Here is a 16,810-nt window from a genome sequence, read left to right as displayed (position 1 = left end):
ATCCAATTCCCAATTAAATCTCAGTAAGTCGGTACTTGAAAAGCGACCGGGCCCAAACACCAGCGGCCACCAAAGCCACTTGTTGGTGTAAAAACGTTTTGCGAACATTTAAAGGAACACCTACATCGTTTGCTGGTTTCCTAGAACTCCCAGAAGCTTCATATCACTGCACAACAAATCCAGACAATTGAATCAGAACTTTAATTTTTAATGCTTTACATAAATCTACAGATACGGTCTACAGTTGAATTCGAAAACAAGAAAAATAAGGTTCTATGATACAATTCAAAGTGCATTTAGTAAAAAGGCTAAATTTAAAAGACAAAACTTTACATAACTTAACATATTGATTAGTTTAATAGTTCTTTTTTTTTTTGTACCCTTTTAGCCCTCAACGTTATTCACAACTTTTGAATGAAAACCAAATGCTCTCCCCGACAGGTAGGTACAACTGAAGAGTAAACGAACGAAAAGAACGAAGTAATCCTTTGTAACACCTTAATATCACGAATGCCAAGGCTGTACAAAGTGAAACAACTATTTAACTTAACTGACTGTTCAAAGCACCCAGACTGAAGTGTAAGCCTGGGCCGGTGAGAGAGAGAGAACCTAATACCTTTGGACTATCGGAAGGGGGAAAATCCAGAGAGGCTCAGACACTTTGAAGCTAAAACTGAAGCTTGGTGCCTGACCCATAAGACGACAGAAAGTCCACGAAGGTCATGACCCCCCGCAGTGTAAAAAACAATCCCTATGGCTCCAAGATTACTAAACATGACCCGAAACTTAAAACAGCATAAATCCTGAGGCTTGGCTCGTGTCATTTGGAGGATCTTTCCTGGGTGTTTCTGGTTTAGAATCATGTCTACTCATCGGTACTATATTGGTGCCAACTGGACAAAATATCTAGTCCACCAGAAGACCGAATTTAGAAATGGAAGGAGTGCAGGATGCTGCGTACAAATCACCATACAGCTTAGGTTTGAACCAACTTCAGTAGGAGCATCAACATTATTGTCGTAAAAGCTGCATGCGCTGTGCACACAACAGGGTTGAACTCATATTACACATCTCTCTCACGCGTGTCAAGAAACTTCCCAAGACAACGAAATTCACAAAGAGGACAGTTTTTTTTTTCTCCCCCCCAATGGACTCAAAGTCATTGCTGATCATTTGAGTTGTGTTTGTGACCTAGCACGGTGCCAAATAGAAAAGACATTACAGAATTCTTCAGAAATGCTTTTTCTTGCTCTTTCGGTTATAAAAAAAGGCAGCTGGCTGGTATACAAGAGGACCGTATAAAGGAAATAAACAGCAGGAAGAGGAGGAGGAGGAGTGTGAATGTATGCACGGTTCCGAGCGCTCGTTGTGGGTCAGTACAGGTCACTTAGGCCGGCCGTCTTACGAGCTTTCTGCATGAGCGCTCGCAGCTGGAACTGTTTCCTGGACAGGAGGCGTACGTGCTGCAACAGGAGAAAAACAGGTGTGAATACGGAGCCCGAGACGGAGGACGACAGTAAGATGCTGTCAGGGAGAGTTACCTTGAGGAAAACCTCCAAGTCTATGACGCCTCTGCGCAGGGCCTCTCCCAGGTAGAAGATCGTGTCTTCGATTGCGTTTTCTTCCGCGTACAGATTCAGAATCTGCTTGTAGAGCGGAGCTGTGGGCACGATGACGTCGTCTATGTCGTTATTCTCCGATTGGTTCTCCATTTTCTCCAGGGCTTCGGTTAATTCCTCGTCCTTCTTCTTCAGCAGATCGATGTTCCTGTCAACGTCGGTCTGTTGGAAGCAACAAAAGTGGAGCCACATGAAAACACTGAAGGATGATAAATAAAATGGAGATTTAATCGTATAAAGCACAGGTGTCAAACTCAAGGCCCGCGGGCCGAATCCGGCCCGTCAAGGTAAATAATCCGGCCCTCAAGAGCCAAAAAAAAGGCACATCGTGTCATAAAGTAGAGGCATATATCTGTTTAAAGTGTATAAATTGGCTAAATCTGTGCCTCCTGTAAGTTTAACTCACCCCAATATCAACTTTTGTTGCAGATAAACTGTATAAACTGGGCCTAAGATTGCTACTTTTATGTTACTGTGCATTTTTTATACTTCTATGTGAACTGGAATGAAATTAGAAATTGAAAAGTATTGTCTATACATGTGCAACCGGCCCTTTTAATGACTTCATGACGCCAAAGTGGCCCCATATAGAAATGAGTTTGACACCCCTGGTATAAAGGATAAGGAGCAGTACCACTTCCTGGTCGAGTCTGGAGATCATCTCCTCCAGCTTCTGATGGCCTTTCTTCAGATCCTCCTCGGTTCGCTTCAGGGCATCCAGCTCTGCCTGAGCCCGGTCCATCTCTTCCTTCATCCTCCAGCGAAGTTTGTCGCTTACGGCTGAAATCAGAGATGCACGAATGGTGTCTTCGCCAATGGTGCCATCCCTGGTTGGGCCTTAGAGGGACAGATTCACAATGCTCCGTGAGACAATGAGGTAAAACAAAACTGCACAATAGCAGTAACTCAGCAATTAATCTAGGACCTTTAAACTTTGAAGTTTACAATTACTGTAGGAGCTAAAAGACTAAAAGAATTTAGATTTAATAAATATATTTGATACTAGTATTAGAATAGTTCATATATATCTTTATTGTACCGTATTCTTCGGACAATAAGGCGCACTTATAAAAAAAAAAACTTAAATTTTCTCAAAAATGTATGGTGCGCCTCATATGTTTACAGTTGTGCTTACTAACTGATTTTATGTGGTACAATGCGCTCAAAAATCTATTTAAATGTGTAAGCACGACTTTGGTAAGCGATGAAGTCGCTCTGCTCCATGGATATTTGGAGCATTACGGTACACCTAATCGGACCCCTCAGTAGTCTACAAGACTGCCTGACTGTAATGTCAAAACTTACAAATCGCAGATTCTGCAATTTTTGGCTATGTAACAATTAGGGAATTAGACACGTCCATTAGGTGTTGGTAAAATGTTTAAAGTGGGTTTGCCTCCACATTGAAGGGAAGACAGTTGCAGCGGTGAGATAATCTAATTTTATTACTTGTTTTAGAGTTTATATAATCATACATAGCATTAAGTACAGGTCAATCAGTTTAATACATAGACTTGCTTGTTGGTTGCACTTTATGTTCAACAAGGATTGATGTCCAAATCAACTAAAAGCTGTTCTCTTGAATAATATTCTGATTAATAGAAACATTAAAAGTTCTTGTTTTAAATAGTCCTAGTTTACAAACGTCTTTATTTAGACGCCATTTTTGTTGCTTGTGGTTAATGCAGAGAAAAGTCAAAATTGCAATTTTGGTTGAAATATATCGTAGGCAGAACGCAATCATTTAAGTTTAGATGCTGCGGGTCTTTTAGCAACTAATCCTCACAGCGAGGAAACAAATTGATTTGTTGTTTGTATAGGTTTAAAAAGACGTGATAAATTAAACTGGAAAAAAAAAAAAATCCCATTAAATCCCAATATTAAGAAAAAAAAATCGCAATTAGATTATTTTCCAAAATCGTTCAGCCCTAGTGGGAATTGTTTGCCCTATAGGCAACAGTACGCTCGACTATGGAGGGTAAAACGTTCGTGGAGAGTCAGTGCGGAGTCTGCCAAGCTCACAGCCTCCGCACAGTACGCCGAGTATGTGGGAGCCTTTAGGTAGCCTGCACCCAGAGTACGCGCTAGCAACAACCTAGTAAGTTAATTCAATAAAAGTTACGTTTCTGTTGGCCTTATGTTAGAAACAGGGCAGTGTAGTCCAACTACTCTGTCCTCCTGATGGAGACGGATAGAGAGCTGTGTACGTGAATGGGCGGAGTGATATTACACGCTTGGGAAGAATATTTAGTGCACCATATATGTGGACAAACACACACATTGGCACTTTACTTCACTGTTCGCCTTATAGTCCGATGGGCCTTATGGTCTAAAAAATATGGTAAAAGATTTATAATAACATTATTACTTATACTTTCATTTTTTTTACAGAATAGTTTAAGTGTTAAAACTTGAGGCTACACATTATAAATGCGTGGACAGATTTCGCTAAAGCAATGCTTATGTGTGAAGTCAACAGTACAAGTGTCAGGTGACTCCAGTCGGACACAAAACCATTTTCCTGCCGTCGCTTAAGGGGCCACCTGAAGTTCTTCCTGCATTCTACTGGAGGAGCAGCGTTCACTACTGTAGAACAGTCTTTGTGTGAGATATTCTCAGTCAGAGTCAAGACAGTCTGTGGGGGGGGAGGGAGAGGCCATCCAGTCCTTTGGCCTTTAATACGCCCCACTCCAGTTACAGCTGTGGCCTTTCAGAGACGTGCCACTGAAGTCACTTGGAGGGGGAGCGAGTTGAAGCAAAAAGGTCAAGGGTCTTCATTCGGGGTCGCATAAGGAACAGAGAAATAAAAAAAAAATAAAAAAAAATACTGTATGGAGAAAATTAAGATGTGCTGTGACTCGAGATGTTGTCTTTTAAAATAAAAAATAAATAAAAACAAGATGGTGACGTGCAGATAATTAGTCTATGACTGCATATTTTCCACAATATTAGCATAAATCTTTGAAAAACTGCTCAAACCAACTAATGATCACTTTCCCTCACGCTGCTACATTCTCCTACTACTCTCCAATTTTGCATTATTTGCTATTATTTCAAGTTTTAACTACGTTCTCTGTTTTTTCCTACCTACATATACATCTGGCCTGGTGTTCTGTTTAGCTGTGACACTGTACTGCAGGGCAGCACTGGCTGAGCTATTGCTGCCAACAACGATGATGGCTAGATCCTGTCTTTCAGTGGCTAACCCTGTCTGTGTCCTAGACAAAACTACAGGCTGAGCTTTTACTGTGACTAACTGCATGTGCTCTTTGTCATCCTACAGAGTTAAAAACTTTCTAAGAGCGTATCTACTTAGCTGTGTCTCTGTTCTATATGAGGTCACAAGAAAAGGTACTGCAACCATTACGTTTTTAGTTTTCTCTCACATAGAAAGTATTCCTGGATCAGCGCTTCTTTGTTTTTTTTTTTTGAGTATCTCTACTCGGTCTTCTCTAACCCCACCGTCGGTCGTGGCAGATGACACTGAGCCTGTGACTTCCGTTTCTTTCTTTTTGTTAGAGGGGAGTTTTCCTCTCCACTGTCGTTACATGCATGCTCGGTGTGAGGGATTGCTGCAAAGCCAACGACACAATGCAAGCAACTTTCCGCTGTTGCTACACGCTCATCCAGGGCAAGTGAATGCTGCAAGTCAATGACTCGATACAATGTGCTTGGGTTAAGATTTTTATCTTCTTAACCAATCTGTATGATTTGATTGAACTGACTTTCTAAGCTACCTTGAGACGACGTGTTTTGAATTGCCGCTATATAAATATTGTAAATATAATTGAATCAGAGTGGGTCACCAAAAACCTAAATCTGATACATACCCACAGTGGACACGGGAGTCTGGGTTGGATAGTGTGCAGGTCCAGCAGTGGCAGGATAAGCGTTTCCCGCTGGGTACTGGTAAGCTGGGTAACCTCTGAAAATAGTTACATTATTAAAAAGGCAGTTTTTAAAACGTTTTTCCCTCTAAACAATATTTAACATTAAAACATGAGAAGCCAACTATAAGCTTACTTTATTTTTGACTATTATGCCAAGATAATATGGTTCCTTTTTCCACTTTTACAACATTTCTGTTCAACATAATCACTAAGCAGTTAATAGTGTGCAAAAGTGCCTCAATCCAGAACCAGAGGGTCTTTGGATTAAGGTCAATACGGACACAATCCATGGAAACGGATCAATCAATCTCTCAGAGCTAAGTAACTAGGGTGAATATAAGCCAAGTTTACACACTAATGAATCCATTAACCCTGGGTAAACTTGGAATAATGTCAGCTGGTCCAGAGCCAGGTAACCACAGGGAATCCTGACCAAATTTACCCAGGACATTAGGTCCCCCTGGACCTGCAGAATTGGAACTGAACTGAACAGAATTAGATAAACTGGAAAATCTTGGACCAGGTTTACCCTGGATAAAATCCACAGAACCTGTGTAAACTTGGACCAAAGACCCCTGGTCTCACTTTGTTTTCATCTGTGTATTTACATGGTAATATCTACTGGTTCCAAGCTCAAACTCAAAACAGTATTTAGAGCTACTTGATAATAATGTGTCGAAAAGATAATTCTAATACCTTTTGACTTTCACCATTTCTCTGAACTTGCTAGTAGTACTTAGGACAGCCCAACATTTCTTTTTTACGTTTCTTTTTCCACATTTAAATACATTTTTTTTTATTAAAATGCTTTTTGTAAGACGTAGAAACCTTTTTGATGAGTAGAATTGAAAGACGCAACAACAGCAGAGTGTTTTGAAATGTTCACAATTGTTTAAATTAGTTCTAATTTCCACTGACTTCAAAGCTTTACTTAAACTCAGACCTCTGTTTTGGATAATTATACATAACCAACATTTGTATTCAAATCATACTTAATTTACGAGAACAGTTAAGTAAGGATTTTTGGCAGTGAAAAAAAATTAAATCACAAAATATAAAACATCCTGGCACTTGTTGCTATAAACTCCTGTAAGGTGATGATGCTGTGAAGAAATGTCTTACCCTGGATTAGGATTCGGCCCATAGGGCGAGACTGCAGGCATCCCAGGCATGTAGGAAGCTGAGGAAGACCAATGTTTCACAGAGTAAATTAAAAAAGTACATTTTTAAGGAATAAATGACTAAGGATGTGCTGCCATGGCACATGAGCACCACCTGGTGCTGAAGGTGACACGTGCATCATGTGAAATATGGTGATAGACAAGACAGACGAAAGACGACTTAGATGTTTTGACGCAAGGCCAAATTAATTGGAGCCACTGCTAAATTATAACCTGTTTCTTGGTGCAATAGCAAAAATTAAGTACATTTTTCTACACTTCCTAAAGTACATATACTATCTTACAAATGTTTTATGAAATGAAAAACTTTGAAATCAGTCCTAATTAAACAGGTTCTATTCACAACCCAGCATGTATCCTTAAAACAAAAACATTTTTTTATTTAACCTTGGTTTCCATAAGGAATATTTAGTATGTGGTTCAAAATATGAATCCTACTCATAACATGAAAGTATATCTAAAATAAATTCTGTTGTCACTGATAAAAATATCAGAAGAACTTATATAGATACGCTGAATCATACTGATAGTAACTCTGTGAATATGTTGCACAGATATCTGTAAGAAAACAAAATTAGGAACAAGACATACCATGAAGCTTTTAAGAAAGACAAAGGCTCGTAAAGGATCCTATAAGCAATAGTCACTTCACTTACAGTTAGGGGGTCCAGCTGCTTGAAAACTTGGGAAGGGGGGCTGTGTGGTGGGACGGGAAAACACTGGGGGCTCCTCTCCAAACACGACAATCATCACCTGAATCAGACCATACAGGTCTGACTGAGGCTGTAACGCAAACAAAGATAGGTTTTACTAAGTCAGACCTAAAATAATGGAAAATGATCTGGTCTGAGCAGTTAGACCTAAACATTCTTGAAGCTTTCACACGCGCATTTTACGGCCAGGTACAGACAGGACTAAAAGTACACATGTCTAAAATATACGATTCCAATTGTTTATGCTACATACTATTGACAGCTGACACCATACTTACATGTTTCCACTCATGCAGGTAAGGCAGGTATATTTTGCCATTGGCATCAATGTGCTTGCCTGTTTTGATCATCATGGTACTGGTAGGTTTTACAAAACATATCGGAGGGTTATAGGGATACGTGTCCAGCAACCACAGACACACAGGGATGTTGTAGACATTGCCTAGATAAGAAGAAAAGCACAAAGTGTTTTAATGGCAATTAAGAGTTTATAGATATTTTCCGTTTGACTAAATATTATGACCTATTTGTTGTTTATAACTGCAGCTGGAATGTTACATAAACTTAATGTACAAATATGCCGCAGTGTCTCGCTTTATTCCTCTGCACTGACATACTAAGAGACTCACAATAAAAAAAAAAAAGGAAAACACAAAGATCACAGATTATTTTGTTAGTTAAGTACTGTTAATAAACTGAAATTGATTGATTAAATGTTAACCAAATATGAAACATTTAAGCCCAAAAAAAAAATCCAGGGCATAAAAGTGATAACTGTACCACGGTTTATGGGTATCCAAACTAATAAAAACACTACCAAACATAACAGGGGATATAATACATCATAAAAATTATGTGTTTGTTTGCTTACCACAGTCAATTTTCATTTATTTATTTTTTAGATTTTAAAGATTTTAATATGAACGTGAACCCATAATAAACAAGTTTGTTTGGAAAGCTAAAAAGAAGATAAAACATCAAATATGACCACACAACTGGATACGTTTACAATTGAAAAGTTTTCTGAAAAAAAAAAAAATTGTAGGTTCATAATTATCATTAAAGGAGAAATAAGCTAAATTTCACCACTAGTTGGGCTGTTGATTGCTGCGCGATATGGCTTAAAAAAAAAATCTCAGATTTTATCATACCAAATCCAATTAATTTTTTCCCCTCCTTTTCGTGTCACAAAAATTTTTTTTTATTTAAATTAAATTATTTTAAAAACTTGCTTTTATTGCAATAATTTTGTCTGGGGGTTGACCTGAATTCAAAGTGCAACTAAATACAAGTTGTGAATCATGCTTTTAAAACAAGGTGGCGTCAATGCCATTGTAAACAACGAAAATATAACAAATTGTTTGCTGCTAGTGGTATTACACAATTAGCTAAAAACAGGCTTCACTTCACTTATGTAACTTCAAATTAACTTAAAAAATACATAAGTAAATCAGTAAAATAAAGTGTCTTGTATTATGGTAAAAAAAAAGTTTCAATACATTTGTGTTCAATACAGAGTTCATTTGATATATATAAAAAAATCCCTTTTACCTCTATAGCTCACAGGGACAGTCCCAGTCAAGCTCATTAGGTCTCTCGATGAACCATCATTAAACACTAGAACATAAGAAATATGAGCAAACAGTGCAAACAAAAATCAAACTGTCAAAACATTGTAGTAGGTATACATTATTTTACCATAAGCATCCATAACCGGCTTCAGGTCCTTGTATTGGGAGATGACGTTGGTTATCTCACGAACTGTCAGATCTCTATATTTGTATTGCTGAAAGAAAGAGAAAAAAAAGGCAGTGAAATAAACATAAAAATATTGATTTAGGCTCAATCAAGATGTCTGACCAATCAGAGTGAAAAAATTATGCCGCATCCTTGGCTGATACAAGATGAGGCCTGCTCATATCAAATTTTGTCCATTAAGAAACAACATACAACTCATCGTAAAAGAAAACAAACTATTGCAAAAAGACAGATTGTTTAAATTTAAACCATGAGAGAATTCAAAGTTAAACTTTTTGCTTTACACAAAACTAGCTGACAGTGTCGTGACAGTATTTAAACATGTACATGATTATTCAAATCGGCGATTAATTTAATATTTTTGCAATAGTAAAACAATATATTGCATTAAAGTCATCAGCAGCTTTATCCAAATTATTATTAAGAACCAAGTGAACTCTGATGGGTTAATTCAACATAGCAGATTTTCTCGAGTATTAGTGAGAATTCCTTCATTAACACAGGAACCAAAGGGAATTTTGTCTAGTATGGAACATTAATAATTATTATCCTGTCACAATCTGATCATTGCAGTTCACCTGACATTCACCGATTGGCTATCAGATATATATATTTAAGCACCAACACGCATTAGTTTGAGTTCACTTAACAAAACGCATCCCATTATTGCACCTACAAAACAAAAATCCTAAATACTTTCCAAAAAGGCAGTTTCCCGGACCCCAAACCTATGGAATATTAGCCCACGGTTCTCTCTAAGCTAGCGTAGCCCATAGCCGTGGAGAACAGAGCCTACCTTCAGATTTTTCTTCAGGCCGCTTTCGCTGACAACTGCCATGTTGCTTGTATGTATGTTTAGATCACTCCTAATAAGTACCTGTGCCTCAAGAGTCGATGGTTTAACCCTGCTGCTGTGACAAGCAACATAAACTGAAGCGGTTAGCTAGCAAGAGTTAAATGCTAGGCTAATATTAGCCTAGCCCAGGGACGTGTACAGATAGCACTCGCGTTTCCTTAGAAATATTCAAAGTCAGTGTAAGTAATATCTCTGAGCGATACTTTGACAAAACAACGATTTATTAGCCACGATAGAAAGCTAAACTTGCTAATTTAGAGCTTTAGAAAACTATTAAAAAAAATAGATTCCGACGGTGTACAAAAGAAACGTCCGGGTGTCTTCTCAACTATTTCCGGTCTGTGACGTAATCCGGCGTTAATAGTGACGTCTCTTTTTCCAGGGCTCGTTCAACTCCGACAAAGGTCCAAAATACAAACAAGGATTTTTCATTGTATATTTGGATTGTGTAAAGATACATATGGTGTTGGAGAAATATAACAAAATAAGATAACTATTATTTTATTTAATTAAAATTAAATAATAAGGTAACATAGACCGATCAGTAAAAACAAACCATCCGAATTTCATAATCCAAGTGCCTAACATACTTGTGACTGCTACAATTTCTCACCAAGAAAAGAATCACAGTAATAACATTAACAAAATGCATAAACATAGAAAAATAAATAGGAATAAAATACAAATGATAAACACCCTTTCATTTTCAATGCTCACTAAAACGAATACAATTTATATGTTTATGAAATGGATGTAAAAAGTCCACAAAGTCATCTTAATGGCAGGCTTTTGTGATGTAAAGTGAAACCATTACAAAGAGTTTGAGAACTTGCTCCAATCGGGGGGCTCTCAGTAAATGACAACGTTTTAATAGTTTGTCTGAAATCTGGCTACGCTCTTCTATTCCAAAACTTAAATTTTCTTCAAGCGAAACCCTTCTTTTGTTGATTTAGAATAATTCTTGTTTTTGCATTGATGCAAAAACAATTTTTTATTACTCTTTATTGAGGTTTGTTGCAGACGCTTGAAGGTTTTGGTTTAAGACTCAGGTATGTAAAAATGTTCACGGCATCCTCCACCTTAACAAAATATTTTTTTCCAGCTGAGGAAAAGCAACCCTTGCATGACGTTACCGCCCTCATGCTTCACTCTGGGCAGGTGCTTTTGGTGACGGGTTGTGTTGTTTTCTTTGCAAACTTACCTTTTGGAAATGGGGCCAAAAGTCCAAGCTTATTTATATCGGAGCCTTCTATTTCGGGACATTTTAGCCAGGCCGTGATGTTTTCTTTGACGAAATACATTTCAGTCCTTTAACCATAACAACCTAGTTCATACATAGTTAGAATACATGAGATCATTGTCACATGTAAAAATTCCTGGCGTTCCAACTGGCAGGCTCTTAGTTACCATCTTGCTCTTTTTTTATTATTAAGGAGAAGCATCCAGTGTTAAGAATGTCATTGTTGTTCCATATTTATTATGCCCTGCTGGATATACAGTGTTGCAACTTGCTGACTTTAACACCTTTCTCCTGGCTGACAACCTTGGTGGAACAAGATCTTTTGATCCCTTTTTGACCCCTCCACTTACTAAAGGGTGCAAATAAGTAGTGGTTAACTAAATCTGACAAGGAAAGCCAAACTCTACTTCAGGTTATTTGGATTCTTCAAAACTGATGGCAGGTATGTATCGAAAAAGATCCCGATCAAAATTGTCGGACTGGGAAAGAAAGTGCTCTGATTTCGCATTGTTGAATCGTTATCAGATTTTAAGTAGAACTTCACCTTGACTAGAACTTCACCTCCTAGTCACTGAAGGGTTTCAAATGCTGTGTATCAAGCAACATTGGTTCATTGATGAACTATGTTACTTATCTGATGCATATATTAGACATACACAAAATGGACAAATAAGATTTCTTTATAAAAGGCTCTTTTTTTTACATGTACAAAACAGTTTTGAAAAGTCATGGTTGAAAATTCCAAGCATTTCAAATTACAAGTAACTCCAATATTAAGGATAAAGAAAAAAACAACGTAATAGTGTCAGAAGCTTCATCCAAAGATTTGTGTCTGCTTAGCTTGTGCAATTATAGTTCCTCAAAAGCTTTGTAACTGATACACATTTACTTGCTATGAAATGTCCTGTTTAGCTGTACTTGGTTGTGCGTGACTTTTCCGTCCAAAGGTCCATGAAATATCACCCAAGGGATCACTCAGTGCAAATAAAGTTTTTTTTTAGACTAGTTGTAAAGCAATTCAAGGTAGTGAACAAATAAAAGATAGAAGAAACTGAAACGCTGCAAAACATGACATTTCCACAAGACTTAGAGACAATCCTAAAGTTTGGTTAATGACTGGTATTTGCATTTATAATCTATCCTTACGCAGACAAAACATAGCAAAAACACAAAGTTCTTACACAAAACACTCAAATATGTACAAAAAAGACTAACAACTTGTTTCGTTCTCATGTTGGAAAGGTTGGCCGTCTCCTCTGGGTAAAGAAACACAATATCTCCCATCTGCTTGTCGGTGGAACTGCAGCCAACCTAAATAAAATAGTACAATTTTCGGTAAATAACGCGTCAAAGAACTCGGTTGTAATTATCATAATCTCAAGATTAAGTTGGTGTTTTAAAACTGCTGTTTTAAAACACGTTTGAGCATTACTTACACGAGGCTTGTTCAAGCTCCGGAGAAGAGCGCATTGCTAATGGAGGAAGCTCTCCGAACACAGCAACCATCACCTGCAGTAGGCTAAATAGGTCACATTCACCCTGGTGGGGGAGGGAAAACATCTCGGTGAAGTGAGCTTGTCCGTGCCCAGAAACATTAGCCGAGACGCATTGATTGTTCAAAGTTACAGTTCGGTCAATTAAAATCACAAGAAATTGTTTCTTACCTTCTTCCAGTCTTTCAGGTAAGGCATTTCGACTTTGCCGTCGCTGGAGATATACTTTCCTTTGACGATCATCATTTCACGTGTGGGCCTTACATAACACATGGGTGCAGCCTTAGGGTAGCTTGGCTCAATCCAAACACATACAGGGATGTTGTAGGTCTTGTCTTGTATAAAAATAAAGGCAGAAATATATCTAAGGCGACAGAATAAAGTATTTTTTTTCCGTCTCGCCCTGTCGGTCATACTACAATGATGTTACAATCAGCTTTGCATGCATCAAAGTACAAAGTCGGTTACCTGAAACCACCACCGGGATGGTTCCTTTAAGGCTCATCAAGTTCTTTGTGGTTCCATCTGTGTATACTGCACAAATTAAAACAGATGCTGAATCTGGGAATTTAAAATTTCCTTGGCTGGATAGATTCTGAGTGTTAAGACTAAGAACCAGTTTGAGGCGTTATTTTGTCGCTTACCGTACTCTTCCATCGCAGGCACGAGGTCTTTGAAGTAAGTTATGGCGACGTTAATTTGATGGGCCACATATTTTCGCATATATGTCTTTAAAATATATAAAACAGAGCAAATATATGACAAAGGCTTTAAAAAAGGGATGAGCTCATCGCTTTTAGTTACATTTAAAAAAACAAAACAAAAAACTTACCCTAGGAAGCATTTTCTTTATCATATCCACATTGACTGACATGATTGATTTGGATTTCTCTTTAAAAAAAAAAAAAGGTTAAGAAAAACAAGAACAAAAGGACGACGATGAGTCTCTCCTCGCGATCAGCTTTCAACCTGTTTACCTTTAGGACAACCTCCTGTCTTTTACAACTCTGGAAAGCAGGGAAGGGAACAGCCGCACAATTGCGGAAATGAGTTGCCCTCCAAAGAATACGAGCCACATGGTTTTAAAAAGCAAGCGAGAGGAAAAATACAAACGTGTTCATGTTTTGGATCAGTTGCACCAGTTCTGTTCTGTTTCTAAACCTAATCAATAATAACTTTGCTTCTTAAAATATATAAAAAAAAGGACAAGGAAGTATGTTTTATTGCTGCCATTAAAGTTACAACATAACAGTAAGATATTAATAAAGCCTCAACAGCAGCACCAAGAAAATGCAGCCTCCAAGGGGGGGAAAAAAAGCAGGTTTTTCAACAATAAATGTATTTCAGGTTTTATGTATTTGAAGTAAAATGATCTTTCCCAAGAATTTCACAAGTGATATTCTTGCATAATCATTGCTTGCCCCCAGTTGAGGTGGAGCAATAAAACCAAAGACAATAACACAGCTGACCTATTTTCGGGGCAACCTTTTCAGATTTCTTCATAAGGTAACATGCACCTAAAAGGAATTTGAAATAAAATAAGATACAAATATAACGGGTGCAGCTTTCACAGTGGATGATCAATTTGAGTAAAAAAAAAAATGGCATATATGCGGTTTGGATTTAAGAACAGTACATTTTCTTGCAGCTTGCACACATTTGACTCTATAACTCTTGTGTTAACGGTATTTGTGCTATGTCTTTGAGCCAGTGGTAAAACTATGCTTCCCTGTGATGTTGCATTTTGGACCCAGAACAGCCCTGACCAGCTGTTGGACTCCATTAAAACCCTCAGGGTGTACTTTGGGATCTGGCAGCCGATCCTTTAATTCCTGTCAGTTCCAGGCTGGGGTCTGTATTGATCGGAGCTGTTGGTTCAGCACATCCACCAAATGCTCAATGAGATTAAGAGCTGGGACCTTGTTTTTGCGCTCCCCAAACCGTTCTTGTCAGGACACTTTATGCTGCTTTAACAGCCCACATCCACGATCGCATCCTGCCACCTTGACTCGCCTCCCACTGATGGATTACTGACCACTGCCGACCAGAACACCCTGGTGTGGTTATGGACATGCTCTGACCTAGATGCCTGGGCATCACAATTTGGCTCTTCTCAAATTTAACGGTCTTAAATGTACACAAAACCTGCCATGGTCACAGAATAAGATAAGAAAGTGGCTACATTTGGGTCAAACGGGTGTCTACTTTCTCTGAACCCACTTGGGGTTTCGTCTCCCGGCGCCGTCAGCTCTCGGTTGCAGGGATTGTCAGCTTTTCTGTCTGCACAAGGTTACTCTGAGGTTTTTGTTTCTGTGGTATAGTTTGGACACATTTGTGGATTCCAGAACCAAAGTATTATACACTACAGTATGTCATATTGGTAAGTAAGCTGGCTCGTCTCAACCCAAGGTGCTCCCAGGCAAAACAAGCATATCGTGCAGGAGATTTAGAGATCAGTCGGTAAAGGAGAAAAATGAAGCGACCAAATCTTTTAAAAAAAAGGGGATCAAGCTTTTTCATTTTCCTGACAGGTCTCTCTTCTTGGTTCTGGTTCTGTATCTTCCATTTTGTCTGGACTTTTGTCTAACTCCTCTTCTGACTTATCACTGTTTACGTCAGAGAGAGACTCAGTTGGGAAGCAAATGGCATTTACTACCTTGTTGCGTCACAGTGTCAAGGTATATTTCAAGACAAAGCTCAGAGTTCTGTTTTTTTTTTCATCAAATATTAAGCTTATTCAATTCCATAATAAAAGACATATTTTGACATGGGGTCACAGTCATGTCATATATCTACAGTCATATTCAATACTGTGCAATAATCCTGAAAGAAGTGACTTCTGCTGCTATTGCCACCTTAATATATGTCAATACATATGTATATAAGTCACCGTGAATGTACATAAGACATCCTCTGCCTTTTTTCTATTTTGTATTTTTATTCTTATTGTTCTTATTTACTTCTTTTTTTGATCCACTGTATAAACGAGGACACACTGTATATAACCGATGCACCTTGTCCTACTTTTGGCACCTTCTTCTGATTATTGACCACTGAGCCGATGTGACAAGTGAATTTCTCCAATGTGAGATCAATAAAGCCTATCTTATCTTATCTCTGTCTTAATAAATGATTTGTTCTGATGAGGCCTGTTTGTTAGATTAAAAGCACCTTTTTGAATATCACCTTTAAGCAGGTATTAAACACGTTTCATTAAGCCAACGTTTCTGTGTTAAGATGTTTTTTTTTTATTGGTCTGAAGTAATATTCTGATCACGAATGTCGTTTTGTACAGCTAATGCATTAGGTGTGAGCAAAAATAACAAAAAAATAAAGGGTCGAATAAAGTCTAATCTATAATGTGTTTCACTTCATTAATTGAGTTACAGAAATAAATTCACCTTTGAATAATTTTCTAATGCATGAGTATGACTAAACAGTTGATCTCAAACGTGTAAGAGTGATAAACATGGAACTTGAACATGCTTGAACAATCTACGGCTCGACATCTGCACAACAAAATATCTTTCTAGAGTCCTGATGATGGCCTTCCTGCACAAAACTACTGGTCAGCGCTAAAGGTGTGCATGCATGTCTACATCTGTGTAAATATTGTGCAATGTAATGGGTGGCTGAATTAGTGGGGATATTAGGTGTTTTGCAATCTGAAAGATGTGAATTTGATCCCAGCTTCCTCCTGCTACACGTAGATTTACTCTTGGGGAAGTATCTGAGGATCAGTGCATGAACGTGTGCCTGCTTTTGAGTGCAATTGGGTGAATGTGGCTTTAGCGTAAAGCTCTTTGAGTGGTCAGTGAGACTTGAAAAGCACTATAAAATTCAGTCCAGTTGACATTCATGCCCAGATTTCCTGCTTTTGAAACAACTTTCAGAGCAAATTCTTCACCGGCTGCCTAATACATGCCACTGTTTAACAGGTGCCATGATAGATAGATAACTAGTGTCATTCACGTCACAGACATATATACGTAGACGCGTCATAGGGCGCAGGTTCGCACGTCAACGTCACCGCCATATTGTATGTGGCAGAAAAAAGTTG

General features: G+C 38.2%; 2 protein-coding genes across 2 annotated transcripts; both read right to left on the bottom strand.

The window, feature by feature from the left end:
• Positions 1-182: 182 nt before the first annotated feature.
• Positions 183-9,999, bottom strand: tsg101a (tumor susceptibility 101a). The gene is made up of 10 exons (XM_012853257.3): positions 9,958-9,999; positions 9,102-9,189; positions 8,955-9,020; positions 7,682-7,845; positions 7,347-7,473; positions 6,632-6,689; positions 5,450-5,544; positions 2,254-2,456; positions 1,542-1,781; positions 183-1,463 (listed from the first exon to the last, which is right to left on the bottom strand). The coding sequence occupies exons 1-10, from the start codon at positions 9,997-9,999 to the stop codon at positions 1,374-1,376; spliced, it is 1,173 nt and encodes a 390-aa protein (XP_012708711.2). The 3' UTR covers positions 183-1,373.
• Positions 10,000-11,921: 1,922 nt separating this feature from the next.
• zgc:123278 (UEV domain-containing protein) lies at positions 11,922-13,773 on the bottom strand. Its single transcript, XM_036151505.1, has 6 exons — positions 13,583-13,773; positions 13,395-13,479; positions 13,219-13,284; positions 12,922-13,085; positions 12,694-12,796; positions 11,922-12,568 (listed from the first exon to the last, which is right to left on the bottom strand). Exons 1-6 carry the CDS (start codon positions 13,622-13,624, stop codon positions 12,468-12,470), a joined length of 561 nt encoding a protein of 186 aa, XP_036007398.1. The 5' UTR covers positions 13,625-13,773; the 3' UTR covers positions 11,922-12,467.
• Positions 13,774-16,810: the final 3,037 nt, after the last annotated feature.

The sequence above is a fragment of the Fundulus heteroclitus genome, chromosome 2 (assembly GCF_011125445.2).
Source record: "Fundulus heteroclitus isolate FHET01 chromosome 2, MU-UCD_Fhet_4.1, whole genome shotgun sequence".
NCBI classification, from domain to species: domain Eukaryota; kingdom Metazoa; phylum Chordata; class Actinopteri; order Cyprinodontiformes; family Fundulidae; genus Fundulus; species Fundulus heteroclitus.
This window is presented reverse-complemented; position numbering and strand designations above follow the sequence as displayed.